General features: G+C 39.8%; 1 protein-coding gene across 1 annotated transcript; it reads left to right on the plus strand.

Moving 5' to 3' along the window:
- The first annotated feature begins 131 nt into the window (after positions 1–131).
- On the plus strand, positions 132–24354 carry LOC139942512 (crk-like protein). Its single transcript, XM_071939324.1, has 7 exons — positions 132–393; positions 6808–6927; positions 7757–7904; positions 8848–9003; positions 12176–12304; positions 13253–13447; positions 15334–24354. The coding sequence occupies exons 1-7, from the start codon at positions 368–370 to the stop codon at positions 15499–15501; spliced, it is 942 nt and encodes a 313-aa protein (XP_071795425.1). The 5' UTR covers positions 132–367; the 3' UTR covers positions 15502–24354.

Below are 24354 nucleotides of genomic sequence, written 5' to 3' on the forward strand. Positions count from 1 at the left end.
CGCATGAGGTTGTAGTACTATTTTCTACATAATTGCAAGCGAGGGACTTTGATGGCCAGTTTATGTTTCGTCTCTGAGCTATTTTGGTCCCTGCATAAAACTTCCTGAAACCCGTCACGCCGCCATTTTCTGACTAGACTACTGAAAATCCCGATCCGATTCCACTTCCTGATGTTTGAGATGAACTTGACGAAAGAGTTCGTTAAGGCTCTGACCTAAGCACACGAACGATTCAACCAATTGACACCACTTTCGAGCTCGTTAATTGACGAAGGAAGTCTTCTTCTCTAAGTGGAAGGATCGTCCGGTATTTTCTCGGAAGGAGAAGTTGTTTTTGAGGCCATTTTGTGGGCTGGGTCGAGCTGGAATGATGGCAGACCAACTTGATCCTAAGTGAGTATTCAACGTTACTGCGTGAAATCAGATACGCAAGCAAAATATTGCGAGTAGACGAGATTTAAAGAATCTGTTCAGTTTTGCTCTACTGATTTTACTGTACAGTACAGGCTCCATTTTAAACACAAGTTCAAATTAGTGTCGATTGGCATTGCAAATTAGTGTTGATTGGCATTACAATACATGTATATTTCTTGATTGTGAGTACTGTCAAACTCACACAGCAGTCACAGTGTGTGTGTGTTTCTGTCGGGTTTAGTGTTGAGGGTGATGATGTTACTATTTTTTATTTTTTTTATAATATATAGTTTGTGTTGCTTGTGTGTCAGAAGGGAATATTATCAAGACAGACCAGAGTCGATAAATAAAAATAATAAATAAGACTTGGGGCCTAATAAAAAATAATAAAGCGCGTTACAAATACAAAACAATACATTACATGCAAAATCTATTGTCGATCGTTTGATTTCAACAGGCATGACAGGTGGCGCCCTGCGCTAGGGCATGCTGGGTACTGTCTCGGCACTGATACTACAGCAGACAGTAACCCTTTCTTATCCCAGCATGCCTTTTACCGCAGGGCGCCACCTGTTGAAACCAAACGATCGACAATACACCTTATGTTCTGGTATAAAAAAAATTGATAACTTCAATTTCATTTTCAGCAGGCCTGGATAACTTTCCGTATCGCGCCACCACTTTTTCACTCATTTTTACAAAAAGGGAGATCTCATTGAGGTAAATTATATAGGCCTACTATTTTATTTCATATCGAATGAAAAAGTGGTGGCACCATGCGGAAACTTTTCCGTATAAAGAAAGCTACGAACAAGTTGGTGTACGGGCAAGAAGAGAACATACATTTTTTATTTTCACTTTGTTGATGTTGATGAGTTGATGCTGCGTACATTTCCTAGTTCAGTTGCGATGTCAACATCCTCCAGCTGCGATCATGGAGGAAGGAAGAGAAGGAGCTCGAACGAAGGGAGTTCAAAAGTCGAACCCGTGGTACTGCGGTCGTTTAACGACACCTCGTAATCACCCACATACCTTATACAGACAATGGGCGACCTGGCGTATGTGAGTTTGTGCGTGCACACTTGGTTCTTCACTCAACCATGGTGTTGTATGTCTTATGGATATAATACAGAAAAAACAACTTTTTTGAGACACTGATAAAAATTGTGCACACTTTTGCCCCCCAAATCGAAAAACACAATTGAATACCAACCCAACCACCCTCGTGTGTTAATACCCAAATTTTGATTCACCGCTAGCAAGCAAAAGTCACAAAAAATGTAAAAACATGCCATGATGTTTCCGTGAAACACCACAAACGGTAAATGAAAACGTGTATATTCACAATTCTTGTCTCCATTGATTCAACTTAACACGAAGGCAACGGTGCAGTCTGGCGGTACCACACGTTCTTTACAAAGAGATCTAATCCTGCTCGTTAATCAGCCGTCCAGCTGGAGGTCTCCTATCTTTTTCTACTGGTCAGACAGGGGCATTGTCAGGGTTTTCTTTTGTTACTCTGCGGTTTTGTGGGACGTTCGAGCTCCTTCTCTTCCTTCCTCCATGCTGCAATCATCACAACTAGGATCAGTCCTTTCTTGCTCTATGACAGGCATACGTTAGACAGTGCTTCGGTTAATTTCAGGTTCCAACTTTTTTCTCGCAAATTGTTGGTCATAATGGTTTTCATGTTCATGTATGATCTTGATGGCAGGTAAATTTACAGCATTTTCAGCGTTTTGAACATGATGCGCGATAAAATTCATCAGCTCCTGTTTTTTTACTGCAATAAACAGCGATTAGCCTACTTAACTTAGGCATCATTCTTGCAGAAAAAAAACAGAAATTCTGGAAAACACTGGAAAAACTTGCCGAACCACACACAAACACCTTCTTGGGCCTTGGCAAGTTTTCACTTTTTGCGCCGTATTTAACTTTGGGAAAGTTCCGTATAACGCCACCACTTAGCACTATTTTATTTGATATTTAATGAAACAATAGAGTAGGCTATCTAATTTACCTGAATGAGATATCCCTTTTTGTAAAAATTAGTGAAAAAGTGGTGGCGTGATACAGAAAGTTATCCTCAACTTTTCCAAGTCCTCCCTTCACTACGCAGATTGGATCGTAATTTTAGTCAACTCCCGCCAAATCACTTGTGCCGTCAACTCACTGCCAACTCAACCCCTACGCAGATGGCTGGTATGGATTAGTCTTGACCCAAGACGTCAGCAATCAATTAACATGAAGCGCAGTACATAATACACTATGCGGTTCCGGTAATTGGTATCTTGGGCCAAGACTATTCCATATTCAGGAAAGTTGACTGGGAGTTGAGTTCTCCACAGCTTTTACGTGTAAATGTACATCCAGAAGTGGACTTTTCTGAGTACCAGGGTAGGAAGTAGTAGGAATCAATTGGATGATTTAACCTACACTTTTTACATGTTCTTGTGCGCAAGTTCAACGTCGCCCGCATTATGTCAACCTGAAAACCGTATTGTTTATTGTACATACATGTACGTGTATCATGCGCATAATGTACACTGTAATGGAGACCTTTAGCTTGCTTCGCGAAAAATGAATCTAGGGCCAAACCTCAGTAAGCGTAAAAGTTTTTAGCCCTATTTGTATACCGTTATCAAATAATGGGCTCTTTAAGCTTGAAAAAAAGCGCGACAACACAATTTGGACGATGCGCAGGGGCGGAGCTCCAAAAAGGGGAGGCTGTTAGCAAATATTACTTAATCTGTATGTCAGAAGCAACATGGAGAATGACATTAATTGTTGGTGTGCGTTCATTTTAGCCTATCAGATAGTAGAGAAGTTTGACGTAAAGTTTGATGTAAATCTTAGAGGGTTACCTGGGGACCTGTGGCACGTTTGGTTGTTTTGACATACAATGTACAATGACTACTGGTATTTGTCATGCGTCGTATGATATTGTTATTATTTTTAGGGGTCTACTTTAATCAGTGGGTAGGCCTATTCCCCGCCATGGTGGTTGTATGCAAATTACATCTATAGTGACTCTCCCAAAAGGAATTTGTGACTTTTGGGTTACCATTTTAAAACCGTTGATCCAGTGATTCTGACTTGTAAAAGAAGCAAATGTTATCCAAGATTAATAGCCAGTCTTTACAGTCACAAAATCACCAACCACCAGGTGTAGTGGGCTCCAAAGTAAAACATAACAAGTTATACATTTAAAGCCATTGGACACTTTCGGTACAGAAAAAAAAAAAAAGTTCACAGATTTACAAATAATTTACAGGGTTTACAGAAGGTAATGGTGAAAGACTTCTCTTGAAATATTATTCCATGAAATGCTTTACTTTTTGAGAAAACGGTAAAACAATATAAATTCTCGTTAACGAGAATTACGGATTTGTTATAAACACATGTCATGACACGGCGAAACGCGCGAAAACAGGAGTGGGTTTTCCCGTTATTTTCTCCCGACTCCGATGTCCGATTGAGCCTAAATTTTCACAGGTTTGTTATTTTATATGTAAGTTGTGATACACGAAGTGTGGGACTTGGACAATACTGTTTACTGAAAGTGTATAATGGCTTTAAAGGAACACGTTGCCTTGGATCGGACGAGTTGGTCAAAACAAAAGCGTTTGTAACCGTTTTTTGTAAAATGCATATGGTTGGAAAGGTGTTTTAAAAGTAGAATACAATGATCCACACAAGTTTGCCTCGAAATGGCGTGGTTTTCCTTCTACTGTGCGAACTAACATGGTCGGCCATTTATGGGAGTCAAAATTTTGACCCCCATAAATGGCCGACGTGTTAGTCGACGAGGTAAAAGGAAAACCACGCAATTTCGAGGCATGTTTGTGTGGATCATTGTATTCTACTTTTACAACATCTTTCTACCCATATGCATTTTATAAAAAACGGTTACAAACGCTTTTCAAAGACCAACTCGACCGATCCAAGGCAACGTGTTCCTTTAAGTAGGGTATTTAAAATATAGGGCATTTAAGACATGAACGTTGCAACCTTTTTCAGTAAGATAATATTTTATTGATGCACATCCGGTTGCTGTCCTTTTTTACTCTATATGGGTAATATTACCAAATATGTGAACAGATCAATGGTCTGTAGATGTAATGTTGCATGCAAAACAATTTTTAGTTACAAGGAAATGCAGAGTGTTTTCAAGAAGTATTACCACAGAATGTACATTATTTCTGTAATGGGAAGTTTCCAGCAACTGGGAAAACCCCTGTACTTATTATCATACAACAAAATATGTATTCTTTAGAGTATTATAATAACAACACAGTACTTGTTGGTTTTGTGCCAAGCAAGCAGGAAAACATCATTGGTCACTTGTTATTCCGGGTGTACACTGTAGTGATACACCAACTGACAGAACTAATGAATTACTTACTGTCACAGTGTAGTATTTTGTGTACAACTGTCTTGAATCAATTGAACTTGGCATTGTTCCTGTTACATATGCTGCTCTCACACTGTGGCGAATTTGCTAGCGAACGTGCTTACGAACGGAAATATTTGAAAATCGCTCAATTTTTGCAATATGTACCGTGTCTTTGTAATCAATGGTAACAAATTCGGAAAGTTCACAAGTCATTCTCCAACTCCTTACGAAGATCGGTCAATTTAGGAAGCGTTTCTAAATTTCAGCAAATGTTGTGAAGACGGTCATCAACCGTCAATTTTCATAAGCGTTGATAAGCCATTGGTATTGTTGGTAAAGCGTGTGTGAGCGATGGCAACATTCGTAAAGGCAAGCGTTGGTAAGCATTCGTAATATATATTCGTAAGATGTTGGTCATTGGGAAGGAGAGGGCCGACCGAGGACAACCGTGGGGTGAGTGGTGAGACTGAGTTGAAAATATTAACTATCCAATTGTAAATTTTGGGCGAATTCACCATGAAGTTTAAATATTCATTTTGCAAGAATATTTGCCACAGTGTGAGATGGCATTTATAAGACCATGACTTAAAGCATGTGACGGTCAGTAATTGCAAAGGCCAGTACACTTTCTGAGACGTAACAAACAACAAACCCACAAAATGTCATGCAAAATCGATCATCCAAATCAAAACTAATTGTTTTATTCATTTCTCAAAAACTACAGCGCAGCATTTCAAGCAAAAATTGTCAAGGGAAGTTTCTCCCACCATGACCAATTTTGCTACAGCCCTGAACGTGATGTACATGTGTACGGACATCATGTGAACATTACATGAACATAATTTTTTTTCAATCTTGACCTTTTTTGTGCACACACTTTAGACTGCATTTAACATTCCTTGAGAAATGTTAAAAAGGGTTGTATGTGTACATGTACACTACAAGTTAATGTGAATTCTTCTTGCTTTTACTTGAATAATACTTTGAAAAATAGTATGTGGACCTGCCAGCAGGAAGTTCCATTATAAACATTGTTTTTTGTTTATGAAAGTGTCTGCATTGGACCTTTCCTTCCATGTTAAAGGAACATGTTGCCTTGGACCGGTCGAGTTGGTCTTTGAAAAGTGTTTGTAACCGTTTGTTGTACAATGCAAGTGATTGGAAAGATTTTGTAAAAATAGAATACATTGATCCACACAAACATGCCTCGAAATTGCGTGATTTTACTTTTACCTCGTCGACTAACACGGTTGGCCATTTATGGAAGTCAAATTTTTGACTCTCATATATTGGCCGACCGTGTTAATTCCCAAAGCAAAAGGAAACCCCTGCAATTTCGAGGCAAATTTGTGTGGATCGTTGTATTCTACTTTTAAAACATCTTACCTACGATGCATTTTATAACAAACGGTTACAAATGCTTTTTATAGACCAACTCGTCCGATCCAAGGCAACATGTCCCTTTAAAGTACCAGTGTAAGTTATGAATATAAATCAAAACCCCAATGGTTAATTTAACAATTCCTTCCCTGTACGCTTGTGCAATGTCTTTGAAAAACAAATTATTTGCACATAAGTCCATGCTTGTTACGTATTACTTCAATGAGGCAACTGAGGTGATTGCCTCCATGCCCCCTGATCATTGCATTGGTGCCCTTGAAGTACTCCAGTAGAAATTATCAATTTCCTTATAGGGTGCCCTTTACTAACACTAAGGAGAAAATGCCTTGGTGACCTTCGCCTTTTTAAAACAGAAGCTTACAAACCCTGAAAAGGTCACTGGAGTGAAGTATGATTCTCCTCAGGCAGGAGCTACGTGTAGAAAATAAGGCCAACACACACGAATTGCGGCAGATATGCAAATGTTATTGTGCACAAAAAGAAAACAATTAGTAATGTCTCTCTTTTCAACGCTTGAGTACCTTATTGATAGATTTTGTATGCAAAATAAAATATTCACTGAATTTATTCATTTTCTTTTTTCTTGTTTTCTTAAGGTGGTACTTTGGCCCCTTGACTCGACATGAAACAGACAACATTCTTCAGAACACTAAGGCTGGGACGTACCTTGTCAGAGACAGCAGTACTTGTCCAGGGGACTATGTACTCTGTGTCAGGTAATTCACTATACTATTATTCATGGTTGTGTGTGCAATGGTGAGAATATTTTCACGAGTTAACGATGGAATGTTCTTCTCAACAAGGTAAAGCTGAGTTGAATGGAACATTCAATCTGTTAACCATTGAAATTATTTTATCTCCTTTGTATGTATGCAAAATTTTCATTTTGACGGTGGGAGAGTTTGGAAAGTAGAGAGGCACAATACCAATTGTCGCCATGCCCCTTGGCATTACCTTTAGGACCCTTGAAATTTTCAAGTAGAAATTGAACTTTCCATCATAGGGTTGCTCATTTGTTAGGAGAAACTTCAAGAACAGGCTCGGTCATGATGTGAATTGGGTGTGAGCAGTCAAACTACTGGTGAATCCACATTCCCCCCCCCCCCCACTTGTGCGCTAATTATAGCCGTATCCAATAGTGATCGTTCAAGGAGAGGCTGCTGTATCGGCATATTGTTTTGCAGAAATCACTCATTTTATTAACAAAACAAGATACTATATAACAATATTCCAATAGACCCTTCCCATGAAATATGTAAATTGCACTAACGTTTTGGTTGGCAAAATGAGGGAACATCGCTCTGTTTTGTACACATCTAATGGGTGCATGACGCAGACACGATTGCGCGTCTGCTTAGTGCACAACTCTATGGCGTTTGCCAACCAACAGGGTCTGTATGCATGCGTGAATGTAATTAGCATATTTCATGGGAAGGGTCCATTGGACAGCCCTTAGCAACACAGAAAAGTCTGCTGACAGCTTACAAGATCTCAGTTGAGTCAGAATAGGATATTACATGTTTATTTGAATTGTTTGTGTTTCAGTGAGAACAGCAAGGTGTCCCACTACATTATCCACTTGCCGAAAGACAAGGACATCTATATGATCGGTGACCAGACGTTTACGAGTCTTCCCAGCTTATTGGACTTCTATAAGATGCACTTCTTGGATACCACGACGCTCATCGAACCGGTAAGACATTTATGATAAAAATACAGATCAGCAGCCGATTTCACGAAACTTTACGCAACTGCGTAAGTCCACTTGCGCAACGTTTATGGCGCAAGTTGCTCCATAAGCGTTGCGCAAGTCGACCTATGCAGTTGCGTAAAGGTTTGTGAAATCGGCTGCAGGAATAGAATGATTCATTGACCAGGGCTTGTAGCTCAAAATGTTTACTGCACCAGATATTTGTGTACAAGACCAGAACCAAAATGAGAAAAAACTGCCAAGTCCAAACATGTTGGTAGGATGTGGCATAGGATTGGAAGATAGTGGAGGATAGAGGTCACTTCAGGCTAGTAGACCAAGGGATATTAGAGAGGTTTGGCAGAGTTGCGGATACGAATACGTATACAGATATCAAACCGTACGCGTTCGCGTCAAGTGAGCTGTGTAGTTTTGTTTTGGTGAAAACCTGGTACATTAAAAAATAACAATCCGCTACAAAAACATGAACAAAATATACTCGTTGTTTACTTACGTGTATGGCGACAGATTCCCGTTTTAAGCAACTATTCTAACTTGTGTACAATGGTTATACGTCACATGGACCTCAAAAAGTGATGACGTATTTTGACGTATCCGTTCACGTCAGAGTATCGGTGACTCTGCGAAACCTCTCTATTGCCTCCGTTACCTCCTTGAAACATCCCAAAACATTTGTGGTTTTAAATCATCGTTATGAGCCAGATTGTAATCATCCATGTTTTAATTAAACCAAGTCTTTTTACTTGTCTTCAACAATGACAATGCAAGAAGCTTCACTAATTTTGTTAAATGGAAAGTGGAAATTGCAAGACCCATGGTTCCAATTAATACTTCATCCTAAGTACCTGATGTTCTGAATGTTTTAGATACAGGAAAAGAGATTCAATGTGCATTCAGTAACTACTACCTTTTATTTCCTGTGCAGTGCCCCAAACACCAAGAGCAGAGAGAAATCGGCGGCTTTGAGCCGGTAGCTCCCATTCACCCTGTACAGAACCCTCCTCCACTACCCCCCATGGATCATCCCAGGGGACAGGGGCTCGGCTTGGTCTGCAAAGCTCTCTACAATTTCAAGAAAACAGTAAGTTATTGTTCTGCTATGTTGGTTAATCTTTCTGCTAATGAACTCTGGGGCCTTTCTCAAACCACGGCTTGGGCTCCGGCTCAGGCTCCGCGTGCTGCTATCCGTGCAATACGCGCTGCTCCATAATGCAGGTTAAATGCAAGCTGCGTACACAGCACACGGAGCCTAAGCCTGAGCCGGAGCCCAAGCCGTGGTTTGAGAAAGGCCCCTGCAGTCCCCAGTCCACTCCAGTAGTCGATTTTACAAAACTTTAAGCAACTGCGTAAGTCCACTGCGTAATGTTTATGGCCCAACTTGCACCATAAACGTTTTGCAAGTGGACTTACGCAGCTGCGTTAAGTTTTGTGAAATAGGCTGCAGGCCTGGAATTACATGCAGCCCACGGAGGCCATGGCTTCCATTGCCCCTGGTCTAGGCCTTGGTGCACCTTCAAAAGTTTCCCATTGACTTTATGTGCAATGAACACATGATGGTAGTGCCCTTTGCAAATTGAAAATGGCCTTGCCCTTTCAATGGTATGGCCTTGCCCTTTCAATGGTAAAATTTCAAGCCTGCTACTCTGTGCAGAAAATTACCAGCTCTTACTTGAATCGATAGTTTAGTTTCCTGATGCGCAATCTACTCTGTCGTAGGACATTACGTGTCCGGCCCTCTAAAACCCGACCCGACCAAACCTTGTATCTGGTCGGGTCGGGACGCATACTTTTGGAGGTTTTTAAAATGAGAAAAATCAGCTGGGAGATGGGGGATTAAGATTGTTATCACCACTAATCCGATAAGGTTTGACAAAGCCATCCTGCCTGAAGGAATCCATGTGGATTTATTTCAATTGAAGACTAAGATATTGATTGTTACAATATTTAAAATGATTAAAATTGTAAAAAGTTAATTGGTTTTCTTTTTTGAATGGTAAAAATCCATCCATGAATAGCAAAGCACGGTTATTGTTTGTGTCGACTTTCGTTCCGCCGACTGCGCCGTGCGTGCGCACTAATACTGTTTATAGATAAAGTAGTGCTGCTAGGCCCTGTCCATGACAAACATGCATGTGAACGTTTTCAAGGGAAACTTGTTCTTTCAATTAATTTTATAAAATAAAACATCGGGAAGAATGCTATGAGTGACAAATAACTTGTCTTTTTAACCGCTGCACTAGACCTCGAACGTCAACAAATACGCATAGAAATAGCACCAGATTTCACGCACAACAGCAGATTTCAAGCCTGCTAGTCGTTGTTCTTTGCGTGCGACACAAAAATACAAGAAACATTGAACGCTAGAGGGCGTTTCAGAACAACGCGATAGCATGAGATTAAACGCCCTCTATTGGTAAAATTACGCGAACTAGAAACACACACGCCTTGAGAAAACGACTTGACGTGTCTGCACATGCTCCCCCACGATGCATGCATAATAGTATAACGTACATAACGTTTATCATGTACAGCATAGTCGTCGCCACATGGATATATTATATTTTTCTGTCAACATCGTGTCAAAACGGAGCAGTTGCGTGGGAATTTTAGCGTCTCTACGATAAACTACACAACCAGCATGACCAATAGTAGCCGTATGAACAAAAATATTATTTCATTGTGTATTGTAAAATTTGTTCTTTATTTTGTTTATTTTGTTCAGTTAGATGAATGCTTTCTTTTTCTGTGGGTTAGTTTTGAGTGCATATTGGGTATAAATACGATAGTTAGGAGGCAATCGATTGAAAATTGAAATCGACAAGTTGGAAGAACTAGTTTTTTGTATTTTTTTTTCTTTTCGAATTGCCGTCGTGCGCTTCGCAACTTTTTTATGATTGCCTTGATGCCCTTTGAAATTTTTGAAAATTGCCTTGGTGCCCTAAATTTTTACACACAAAAAAGGCAAAAAAACAACTAAAGTTACTATAGGCTATACTATGTTTGCCCTAAGACTTTAACCCGCTTCGCAAATTTATGTGACTGCAATTTAAGCGATTTTTAAAATTTTGCTGTTAGATACAAAATTTATGGACTGCTATGCAAAATTTTGATTTTGCTATACAAACAAAAATTGCGTTACAGTTTTGCTACTCAGAAATACTGGACGAAATCGTTCCCTGGTAAACTTAGAATGCTTTTAAAAGCTGGCCAAGAGCGTGGGTCTTGTAACGTTGTTTTGCGTCATTTCCCTTTGATTATTAAATACTGTAAGTAGTCACAGTTTGCAAAGAAAGCTGCAATTATAGCTTCCATACTGGGCTTTGAACTGCTTACAATATCTTTTGCCAAAAAAGAAAAGAAAAAAAAAAACACTTTTGTACATGTATATAATGTATAATGCCTGATCAAAATCTAGAAGCAATGTACAATGAGCTTAATTTACCCATTAATGACAGAATTACGTAAAAAGTACACATTTTAAAATACACATACTGCTCAGTTATTGCCAATGGCCATTTCATGTAGCTTTTAAAAGTAGTTCCAGAAATCATCCAGTCAGGCCAGTCCAGAGCAGGTTGTTTGTTAAAGGGATTAGAGGGATTATCACAGTTGGATGCCAGGACAGTGTGTTTACTTAAGGATCCTCCAAAAGTATGTGTGAAACCAGCAATATTTTTTAAAGGGCTGGACATGTCATGGAGATGAACAGCAGGACTGGTTTGGATTTGAGCTTGGTGTTCTCCTGATTCCCAATCTACTCTGGCAGTAAACTATGGCATTTCATGGCCTAGCCGTTTAGAGCATCAGACTCGAGCTCTGGTGTTTTTGATCAGCAGAGTGTGGGTTTGAATCCCAGTCATGACACATGACACTTTACCATGATTTACCATGATGCGTCTGCTTTAGATGGGACGTAAAGCTGTCGGTCCTTTGTGTTGTGTAACGCAGGTAGAAGAACCCAGTGCACTTATCGAAAAGAGAAGGGGTCCGCGCGGGTGTTCCTGGTTTAACCGAAAGTATATTGCACCATGGAACCGTGTAGGCTATTACATGGTGCTATGTAAAAGGAGTAGCTACTAATCCAGATGTAGCCCAAATACCTTGCAAGAAAATACTGGACGTGCGCTTAGAAACGTCCGTATTTAGCACCTAATAAATGTTGGCGTGGCACTGTAAATAAGTAAAAGCTTGTGTATTATTATACCTTCCCATGCACTGTTTCAAAGCATATTGTTGCATTCTTACCTACACAGGACGAAGAAGACCTTGCCTTCTCAAAGGGCGAAACTTTGACTATTATCAGAAAGGATGAGGACCAATGGTGGCTAGCCAGGAATGCAGCGGGTGAGGAAGGTCTGGTACCTGCCCCCTACATCAAACCTGTGAGTCCTATTTACTGAATTTTTATATTAAGATTCTGGACAGTCTGGTAAACAATAGATCTTTGTCATGAAGGTATTGCAAACTATTGGTTGTAACCCAAAAGTGGGTCGCTAAAAACTGGGTCACCAAATTTTGTCAAAAGTGCTCAACTTTATACTTTTGATTTCAGTCAGCAACAAAGTGCCTCACAATAAATCTGTTGTCAAAATTATAGTGTATTTCTTAAATTCTTATTATCAATTCAATACAATCACTCATCAATACGTCAATAAATAATTCACATCTGTAAAGATTAGCCTGTTTTCATGACAATATGCACACCTCAGCAGTCAGAAGCATCAATCAGCCCGATGGGTCACAGCCGAGTACCTTAACCTTTTATTGGCTTGCTGGCTTTGAAACAAGTCAAAGTTTGCAGACTTTAGCGTAAGATGATGTCATTGAATTAGAGGGTATTCATACTCACAGAGGTCAGGTTCTCACTACATGGATGTCTGGAATCGCTCAGGACTCTGATTTCTTTCCCGGTTCTCAAACGTTTCTTTGGTGTCACTTTACTTGACAGCATTTCTTAACCCTTTGGTGCACAGATTAATTAAACAAAATTAAATGTCAACCGTGTTTTTCATAAAAAAAAGTCAATAAATGTCAACCCTGTTAAATATCACAACAAACGAAAGCGCAACAATAGCACTAAACAACCGAATGAGAGCGGTATATTATGGTGTTGTAGTTTATCAAAGTCCAATTTGTTGTTTTGGTGATATCGACCGCCATGTGCTCTAGGGTTCAATGATTTGAATTTACTGTCACGGGGGAAAAAAGTTTGTTTCAGTGTTAGGATCTGTAAATCCTATTGAATAAACACCTAGGAGACTGCCTTCCATCTTTCAGGATTTCCCTGGCCCCAGTGTTTAAATGTTTTTCTTTTCTTTTGTCCGGAATAGGTATCAGATCAGAGGTCCAGCATGGAGGGTAAAGGGGGCGGAGACGGCAGGCTCTCAATGGGGGAGGATGGCAAGACATCGAGCCAAGACCAATATAAGGTTATAACCACAGTCAAAACCAACACCGTACAACATGCACTGGTCACGCAAGAGAGAGTGCCCTGTGCATACGACTCGACACAACTCAAACTAGAGGTATGTTAACTACAAAAAACAAATGGTAGTTATTTGGGTACCTGTGTGGTAATGATTGCAAGTACCCGAACCCAGACACTGCTGATCTTAACCTCTTTGCCACAACATGCCCCAATTATTTATTGTAAGTTACATGTAGGTACTCTAAGTTAAGTCAAAGGGACAGTATACAGTTGGTAACGACTCTTAAATTTATTGGCAATAAAATCTTACTTGGTGAGACAGTACAGCAGCTTTCGAAAGCATTTTAAGAATCATGACACTTTGAAGTAGTGTGGTTATGAACAAATATATCACTTTTGTCCCCAAAAATTTGAATCTGAGAAGCGTTACTGACGGCGCTGTCTCTCAGATTATGTATGCCAGTTTTGGATTATTCTTCCTGTGTAGACATAATCACTCCAGATTTTTGACAATGTCAAACATGCAACTTCCTTTTGAAATGAAATTTTCAATGGTTAGTCTTATTGTAATATCTTTATTTATATAGGATTACAACAATCAAAGGTATACTTTCCATTTAGGTCATCAAGGCAAAATCATTTAAACCTCTCATTGCCAAATTCAGGCCTGATACTTCACGGAGGTGATTGCCTCGCTCCATGCCCCCTGAGCATTGTGTGGTGCTCTTAAATTGTACCAGTAGAAATTTATAATTTCCTGAAAAGGTGCCCTTTACCTTGACAAAATGCCTTGGTTTCAAAAATGAAAGCGCACAGGCCTGCAAATTGTGTTGACATGTTAACCACTGGTTACTGTGTGAATTTACCACTCAAGCATGAAGAGGGTTGCTAAGTAGAATTATAAGCAAGGGTGGCAGCCTATTGATTTCAATCAAAGTCTGGAAAAGAAGATTTCCAGCAAAAGTTCCAGCACTCATTAAACCTATAAAGACTTCATTGCAAATGTTGGATTGCAAAAGTTCCAGCACTCATTGAACCTATAAAGGCTTCATTGCAAATGTTGGATTGCAAAAGTTCCAGCACTCATTAAACCTATAAAGACTTCATTGCAAATGTTGGATTGCAAAAGTTCCAGCACTCATTGAACCTATAAAGACTTCATTGCAAATGTTGGATTGTGCAAAAGTTCCAGCACTCATTAAACCTATAAAGACTTCATTGCAAATGTTGGATTGCAAAAGTTCCAGCACTCATTGAACCTATAAAGACTTCATTGCAAATGTTGGATTGTGCAAAAGTTCCAGCACTCATTAAACCTATAAAGACTTCATTGCAAATGTTGGATTGCAAAAGTCCAGCACTCATTAAACCTATAAAGACTTCATTGCAAATGTTGGATTGCAAAAGTTCTTGCACTCATTAAACCTATAAAGACTTCATTGCAAATGTTGGATTGCAAAAGTTCCAGCACTCATTAAACCTATAAAGACTTCATTGCAAATGTTGGATTGCAAAAGTTCCAGCACTCATTAAACCTATAAAGACTTTATTGCAAATGTTGGATGACAAGTGATTGATGACTCGGCCACAGTATGAGATTTTGTTTATCAGCAATGACCATCAGCAGTGATTTGAGCTGAAGCACATGGGTCACTTTCCTAGGAGGTATTGTAATTTCCTGAGTCCACCTTTTCAAAGGTTGGCCTAACATATTACATGCCATGTACTAGCGGGCAACAGCAGGGCAGTGATTAAATTTTTTGATCAATACGTTCGTTCATGGTTCGTCAAAGCTTGTTTGAAGAAAAAAACAAGTAGAATTACCCTGGACAAAATAAAGGTATTATTTTCCAGTGTAGTCGTAAGACTTCTCGAGGTGATCATCAAAAGAATTCAATCATTAGTCGGATAAGACATGTCATATCCGCGGAAAATTACGACGAACATGATTATAAATTCTTATAATTTTCTTTGTTTCATTAGGTTGGAAGTATAATTAAAGTGCTGGACCAGAACGTGTCTGGCAACTGGCAAGGAGAGGTGAACGGCAAAAAGGGCTACTTCCCGTTCAATAGGGTCCGGTTACTAGACCAAAAGACCTACGAGGGACTAATAGAAGAAAAAAGAAAAGCCAACGGTGCCAATGCATAATGTCGGGGGTGTGTTACCCTTCATTAGCCAAGACAAAGAAAAAGAGAACAAAGAAAGACAAGACTTTATGTACATCTATCACTCCACTGTATATAACCATCTAGACCATTGTGAATACAATCCCGTATAAACTCTGCATGAGGGTGCCCAGAGTTTTTTATTATTGGAAGCTGGACAGGAGGATTTATTAGTAACAATAAAATGCACTGGACTGCAAGGAATCTATCAAGTGGAAAGCATCGTTTGGAACTGTAGAGGTGAAACAGGAGTGAAACCAAAATCTCGATGGTGAAACACTAGGCAACGTGCTTCGTGGAGCTCCATGGAGCAATGGTGAGAGTAACACATCCAAGGAAGATCCAGGGCAGCACACCTCAGGAAACTCCAAGGTGATATACCAGGGGCAGCACACGCCATGATACTCCAAGGTGATATACCAGTGGCAACACACCCCAGGAAACTCCAAGGTGATATACCAGGGGCACCACACCCCAGGAAACTCCAAGGTGATATACCAGTGGCACCACACCCCAGGAAACTCCAAGGTGATATACCAGGGGCACCACACCCCAGGAAACTCCAGGGTGATATACCAGGGGCAGCACACGCCATGATACTCCAAGGTGATATACCAGTGGCAACACACCCCAGGAAACTCCAAGGTGATATACCAGGGGCACCACACCCCAGGAAACTCCAAGGTGATATACCAGGGGCAGCACACTCCAGGAAACTCCAAGGTGATATACCAGGGGCAACACACCCCAGGAAACTCCAAGGTGATATACCAAGGGCAGCACGACCCAGGAAACTCCAAGGTGATATACCAGGGGCACCACACCCCAGGAAACTCCAAGGTGATATACCAGTGGCAACACACCCCAGGAAACTCCAAGGTGATATACCAGGGGCACCACACCCCAGGAAACTCCAGGAACATGTTTAGCAAAATCCAAGATAAAACATCATGCTACATGTACCTCTTTGATACTTCAAGGGAACCTCAGGTGCATGTTGCAGCACACTCCTGCAAACTCCAAGAGGAAACACCACACAAGCAATAATGCATACTAGAATGTCTGGGAGACTCTGCAGTGAAACACAAGGAGCCTCGTTTGGTTGTGGTTCACTGTTTGCAATTGGGTTTACCTCTAAAGAAGGCTTTGGAGTGAGAGCCGTTGAAGCCCACACCCCCAAAACAAAGATCTGGCAATCTTCATGGCAAATTATTTTTCTACAAATGTACATAAATCCTAACGCCCAAGCCACCCGCGTTTAATCTGTCGGTTAAAGATGAAAATGTAAAAGATGAAAATTTAAAAGATAAGTGGCATTGGTGTACTTGACCTCATAATGGGGAGATTGCGCTGAAGTACTGGGTAAGCTTGGGCGACTAGTGCAAATGTTGTATAAGTCGCAACTATTGAATGCATCAACAGATGAAGTCCAGTCGCCACTACTGTTTTTAAACGTTGCCTTGGATTGGGCGAGTTGTTGCGTGAAAAGTGTTTGAAACCGTTTGTTATGAAATGCATTGTTAGAAGGATGTTTTAAAAGTAGATTATTATGATTCACACCAATATGCCTCGAAATTATGTGGTTTCCCTTTTTTTTTTTTTTAACACAGTCTGCCATTTTGTCAAAATGGCGTGGTGGGTTGGTTCACGACATGAACGGAAAACCATGCAATTTTGAGGCATAATATCAATCATTTTATTCTACTTATAAAACATCTTTTCGGCAGTGTGGGTTTCATAACAAACGGATTCAAATAGCTTTTCATGGACCAACTCACCTGATCCAGGGCAACCTGTCCCTTTAATCGGGCCGCCAAAAATACTAATAGTTGAGACGACCTGATCGGTGAACCAATTATCTCGCTCACGACTATTCATGACAACATAACTTACTTACAAAACACAATCAGACATCAGTGACACAATGCTTCAATCCTTCAGCTTGAATTTTACTTGATTGCGCCTGAGGTAAACATTGCCACAATGCATCTTGAGAATTAAAAATCAGTCTTGACTAGCATCGTAGTTGCAACTGTAAGAGGTGCGACTAGTCGAGTAGTGAATATCAGCCGTCGCCCAGGCATTGTCCCGAGTCCCTGTGAAACTTGACTCCAGGATTTTAATTGAGTTATGGAGCATCAGGCAGTTCACAGATTTGAAAATATCAATCCCTCAAGCAGACCCTGACTTGACAAAGGCTGTTGTGTAATAAGCAGTGGGATTTGTTATTCTCTTGTGCAAGTAACACAGTGGAATGAGTAAAGTGGTACATTCATGCAGCGACATGAAACAATTCAAAGGCTTCTACATGCTCTGCTATTAACTACACTGTAGGATAATTTCTGAGAATTAAGAGGCATGAAGCTCACTTTAGCCCACACGTTTTTACTACAGTCTCTCAGGTCAAGAGTAAAGCCCGCTTCATACTTCCTGCGAATGCTTCGTGCGATGCGAATTTCATTATGTCACAAAGGTAAATGGAGCGCGTACCGATTGTTGCGCCACCAAAATTCGCTTTGCATTCCCATTGGCAGGAAGTATGAACCGGGCTTTAAAAGACTATAGAGCACTGAATCAGTCACCAAAAATGTGACGTACACTATGAGCGGCTTTTATCAGCTTGATTACCCTAGCCAACATTAATAAGCAAGGAGCCAATCACTGAGACAATGCACACTGATTCTTGCTAGTTTTGCAGCTTTTAAGTTTCTTTCATTTAATGATAAGGTGTTTATATTCAAAGTACATTTACTGTGGTTAACAAGTAATTGAGCCCAAGCCTGAAGTTTTAGGTTGGGTAAAGGTATGGTCAAATGTGTGCTTAATGTTATAAAGTAACAACTTTTGGGGACAGTATGATCGGTATGCAGATCGGGATAGAAAGAATCAAAATGTCGAGTTGTTTCACTGACAAGTGACTGGTTCTTTTCGGTTCTTTTCAGAATCGCCACTAAATAATGATAACAAAGACGATCACACGCAGACCCTACATGTAGTTTCTACATGTTGTATTGTTTAATTATTATTATTACAAGTATAACACTATATTGCTGGTAATGAAACCAGGGTTGTCTTATAAGTGAACTAGCACGGCACAGCATGCCATGTTGTGGAGTCAAATTTTTGACTCCACAAAATGGCGGACAGTGCTAGTTTGCAAAATGAAAGGAAAACCATGCAATTTCGAGGCATGTTTGTGTGGATCATTATATTCTACTTTTAAAACAGCTTTCTAACCACTTCTGTTCGGAACAAGTGGTTTCAGAAGCTCCAATCCAAGGCAACGTGTCCCTTTAATCACTGTAGCTCACAAGCCTGAATAAACTTGGAACAAACAAAAGGGTACTTGCTGTGTGATTAGACACATCGGATTTAGTGTGCGTGGTTCTTTAACGTGCACTACTTATTCTAGTCCACGGAACCTATGGCTTACCTACATGTATGTCCCATCGGAAGGACAAAGCAAAATGGTATTGTATCAGGCTCAACAAGACAAGTAACCATTACTTGAACTGGAGCTTGATTCTAGTGCAATACATGTAGCCAACATACGTTGCAGAATGTTTAGTCCTCCTTGATTAACAAACTATTATTGTTTATACAACAATGTTTATAAGTAAAGACTTAATTTTTAATCAACACATCCAACAAAGTGTAGAGGAAAATCACCAAACATTGTTATTTTGCATTTTATGAAGTGATATTATTTAACACAAGGCTCTAAGAAGTAGTTGTAAAGAAAGAAAGAAAAATGTATCCTGAATATTTTACCCATTGTGGATTTATTATTTATTTTTTTATTATGTTGACGAGCTCATTGGGTAAAGAATTCAGAAGTGATTCACGTACATGTACATGTAGTAACATCAGTCTGTATCATCATGTAGTTTTACTGTTCTTTTTTTTTAAACATGTCCAAGTCCCTCTCCATAGTGTGTTGTGCAACTTGACAAGCAACTTTTATAAAGCTGTAAGCAAAGTACTGCTGCTTACATGTAGGTAGTGGCATTCCCGCATGACCTCAATCTCATTAGCATACTTTGCGTATTGTTTGCCATGATCGCTGAGACCAAATAATGGAAAGGTGTGAAGACGCCATGCAAGTCTTTTGACATTAAGCGCAAAAGGAAAAGTGCACTTTTTGGGGGGCCAGTGATTATTGCTTTTAACCCCCTTTGGTGTTGGTAGTAGTGGTATACAGTGTTGCCTAACCACGCCAACTGAAGTTGGTCTCATGCTCTACATAAGCCCAATTTCATAAAGCTCTTAAGCAGTTAAAGGTACTTTCAGCTATTATGCAACATTTTCAGCTGAGCAAAACTTAGCTAGTAACCAGTCGTAAATATTTTACATTACAAGGTGTTTGGGCTTGTAACCTGTTTCTGCTAAGCATGAGTTTTCAGGGCTAAGCAAATTTGTTGTACTTAACAGCTTTATGAAATTTGACCCTATTACCGAGAAATGCTCTCATTGGTTCTTGACAAAACACATAAAATAAAAACTCATTCTGCTTACTCAATGAGCTTAAGCAGTTACCAAACTTAAATTATTTTTTTAATGATAACTTGACTTTGACAAAGAATTGTTTGGGTTTTATGCACAAGACTTGACCATCACTTCTGTTTAGGAAGTGTTTTTGTGTTTTTTTCTACTTGAAAACATTTACTACAAGTAAATAAACAAAAAGTAGATTTTTGTTTGTTAATTAGCAATGGCAAATATAAATATATTCCCACCTATGTTCTTAATTTGCATGGCTCACGCCAGCCTTTTGCGTAGCTGTTGCTTTTTGGCCAAACATTTATTACAACGAGGTGTATTTGTTTTAGTTCATTTACTACAAAATCCTATCTTATCGCTGGTCATTGCCTTGGTGCCCCCGGTCATTGCTCCTGGTCGTTGCCTTGGTGCCCCCGGTCATTGCTCCTGGTCGTTGCCTTGGTGCCTCTGGTCATTGCCATGGTGCTCTTGGTTATTGTCTATGTTGCTCCCGGTCATTTCCTTGGTGCCCATGGCCATTGCCTTAGTGCCCCTGGCCATTGGCTTGGTGCCCGTAGTCATTGCCTTGGTCATGTTGGTGCCCATAGTCATTGCCTTGGTGCCCGAAGTCATTGCCTTGGCGCCCCTGGCCATTGGCTTGGTGCCCCTGGCCATTGGCATGGTGCCCATAGTCATTGCCTTGGTCATGTTGGTGCCCATAGTCATTGCCTTGGTGCCCCTGGTCACTACCTTGGTGCCCCTGGCCATTGGCTTGGTGCCCATAGTCATTGGCTTGGTGCCCATAGTCATTGCCTTGGTGCCCGAAGTCATTGCCTTGGCGCCCCTGGCCATTGGCTTGGTGCCCCTGGCCATTGGCATGGTGCCCATAGTCATTGCCTTGGTCATGTTGGTGCCCATAGTCATTGCCTTGGTGCCCCTGGTCACTACCTTGGTGCCCCTGGTCATTGTCTTGGTGCCCTAGTCATTGTTATAAATGCAAGTCTCCATTTTGAATGCTTGCAAATACATGAAGAAAACCTGTATTCCAGTTCTCTAAACACTGAAGTGTGATTGATACATCTGCTAACCATTTTTTAAAATGTTGATAATATGAAATCTGCAAAGCAACTTAACTACTTTAAACTGTCAAGTATTAAAGGAACACGTTGCCTTGGATCGGACGAGTTGGTCAAAACAAAAGCGATTGTAACCGTTTTTCATAAAATGCATATGGTTGGAAAGATGTTTCAAAAGTAGAATACAATGATCCACACAAGTTTGCCTCCAAATTGCGTGGTTTTCCTTCAACTTTGCGAACTAACATGGTCGGCCATTTATGGGAGTCAAAATTTTGACCCCCATAAATGGCCGACGTGTTAGTCGACGAGGTAAAAGGAAAACCACCCAATTTCGAGGCATTTTTGTGTGGATCATTGTATTCTACTTTTACAACATCTTTCTACCCATATTCATTTTTAAAAAAAAGGTTTCAAACGCTTTTCAAAGACCAACTCGACCGATCCAAGGCAACGTGTTCCTTTAAATGTCACCTGTTTTGTATGTTCTGTGTAGGGGACTTCAGAAATTAACATTACTACGAGGTAATCTAATAATGATACAGTTAATTGACAATTACAAAATCAGTAATTGACTTTTTTCCTTACTTTTGTCTCTGTAAAGATCTTCAGTTTATGCAGTTTTCTAGACATATCAGTTGGCCCATTTGCATCTGCAGACGGTAATGCTGAACAATTTTCTGCCAAGTAAACATAATGTAAGACATGTAAGAAGCTTGTTGCATTTGGCATGGAATTTTCGTTGGTAAGAAGGCGAAAGTGTTTGGCTCTTTGCAAATTTGACAACTGTTCGAGCAGAAAACGTTTCTTGTCGCAAAACAATTCCCATGGGTACTGGGTGCTTTACACAACACACAGGTTGTACACCATGTACACTGTACATGTACAGCTGTAAGTCCCATCAGGAAGGACAAAACAATATTGGTTAAGCGTCTTGCTTAAAGACACTGTACACTATTGGTAATTGTCAAAGACCAGTCTTCTCACTTGGTGTATCTCAACATATGCATAACAAACCTGTGAAAAGTTTAGCTCAATAGGTCGTCGAAGTTGTGAGATAAATGAAAGAAAAAACACCCTTGTCACACAAAGTTGTGTGCTTTCAGATGCTTGATTTGAGACCTCAAAATCAAAGTCTAAGGTCTCAAAATCAAATTCGTGGACAAATACTTCTTTCTCAAATTCTACATTACTTCAGTGGGAGCCGTTTCTCACAATGTTTTATACTATCAACCTCTCCCCATTACTCGTTCTGTCGTTACCAAGTAAGTTTTATGCTGATAAAAATTTTGAGTAATTACTAATAGTGTCCACTGCCTTTAAGCACCACAATCGGAACTTGAACCCAAATTTTGCTGGTCAGAAACACCATAGCTTCGGTCCAATGTGCTTGACAGTCGAGTCAGACATGCCACCAATACTAACCCTCCACGTTCCAGTTACATGGTATATTGTGTTGTTTGTTGGTCTGTTTTTGCTGAGCATGATTGTTTTACCTTCAGAAATGTTGTTGCCTGCCAGCTTTAATGAAATTGGAGAACAAGTCTGCTTTGACAGAATAATTGACGTTTCTGCTGTTGTTGCTGTTGCAAATTGTTTCTAACAAAATAAAACTGTTTATAGAGCAATTTAAAGTCATTGTGCAGTGTTTCCTATAAGCATTGATGCGAATCAGTAAAGCCATTTGGCTTTTAAAGACACCGGACACTATTGGTTATTGTCGAAGACTAGCTGTCACAGTTGGTGTATCTCAACGTAGATGCATAAAATAAAAATCCTGTGAAAATTTGAGCTCAATCGGTCGTCGAAGTTGCGAGATAATAATGAAAGAAAAAACACCCTTGTCACACAAAGTTGTGTGCTTTGTGATACTTGATTTCGAGACCTCAAATTCTAAATCTAAGGTCTCGAAATCAAGTTCATGGAAAATCACTTCTTTCTCGAAAACTACATTACATGTACATTGTACTTCAGAGGGAGGCGTTTCTTACAATGTTTTATACTATCAACCTCTCCCCATTACTCGTCACCAAGAAAGGTTTTTTGCTTATAATTATTTTGATTAATTACCAATAGTGTCCACTGCCTTTAAAAGTATTATTTGTTCACGTTTGGCTCAAAATACAAAACAAAATCAAGAAAAGTTGTTTGGTTTCCAGCTGACTTTGTTGTAGCTTGTGTCTCTAGATACTTAAAGGCCATTTTGCCTGCCATGTAATAAAAACCTTATACAGTTATTTCAAAGTTGTATTTATTCAATGTTGCCTTAAATTTTGTATCCAATGATTAAAATGGGAACTGATCCCAGAGAGTAATTGATATTTAATACTGTAGGTGTAGAGTAGAGCCATTGTTTCAAACGAAAGAGGTCTTGCAATGCATTATTAGAAATGTCTTTGTGAGAATGGTTTTAAATTTCATGGTGCTCATAAATGGCACAGTTTCATGTACTGACCTGATCATGTATTAATAAGGAAAAAGCGTATGCGCTGTGCATGCACTTTTCCCTGAATACTTACATCAAAGATGGCGGTCGATGGCGCATAATGAATCCACCTATTGGTTGCACAATTCGGAGTCATAGTCGCCATTTGCATTTTAAAGTAATGTAGTCATAACACGTATAGAGCTGTCAATTTCGCAAAGAGTTAGAACTCGTCTTATCTCGAGTTAGGATGAGTAACTCGTCCTAACTTTGGATTAATCTTAAGGTCTGCATGCTTCAGTGCAGGGTTGGGACTTGTCCTTAGTCCTAAGATTAATCCTAAGTTAGGAAGAGTTTTGTGAAATAGACGGCAGTGCAAGTATCCACCAATAACGTGCTCAAGGTATGCACTGTTTTCCAAGTTTTTACGCAAAACATATTCGCCTATTTTTCGCAATTTAGTGCAGTACTAAATGGCCTTACAATTACAGGACACACAAGTGCACACAACATTGGTAAACTTTGTTAAATTGAAAACAGAAATTTGTCACAAATTTACTTGTAACTAACATGATGGTATAAAGATGCTCGTGGTGGGAAACTTCCCCTGTGAAAGTCTTTGGTTTGAAACGCTAGTATTTGTGAAATGAGTAAAACATAGTTTTAAAATCACTGAAAACATGTAATGGAGGTTTTCACTGTTTCCTTGTGACTGCCGTGACTGGTTGAGCTTAAACTTTAACTTCTTTATTCAAGTATTTGTTGGGTCACACAATTACCTATGCTGTTCAAATACTTTGACTTGCGAGCAGTAATTTCTGCTGCAGTTTACATTAAATAACTTTAAGTAACTTTA

The sequence above is a fragment of the Asterias amurensis genome, chromosome 10 (genome assembly GCF_032118995.1).
Source record: "Asterias amurensis chromosome 10, ASM3211899v1".
Lineage (NCBI taxonomy): Eukaryota > Metazoa > Echinodermata > Asteroidea > Forcipulatida > Asteriidae > Asterias > Asterias amurensis.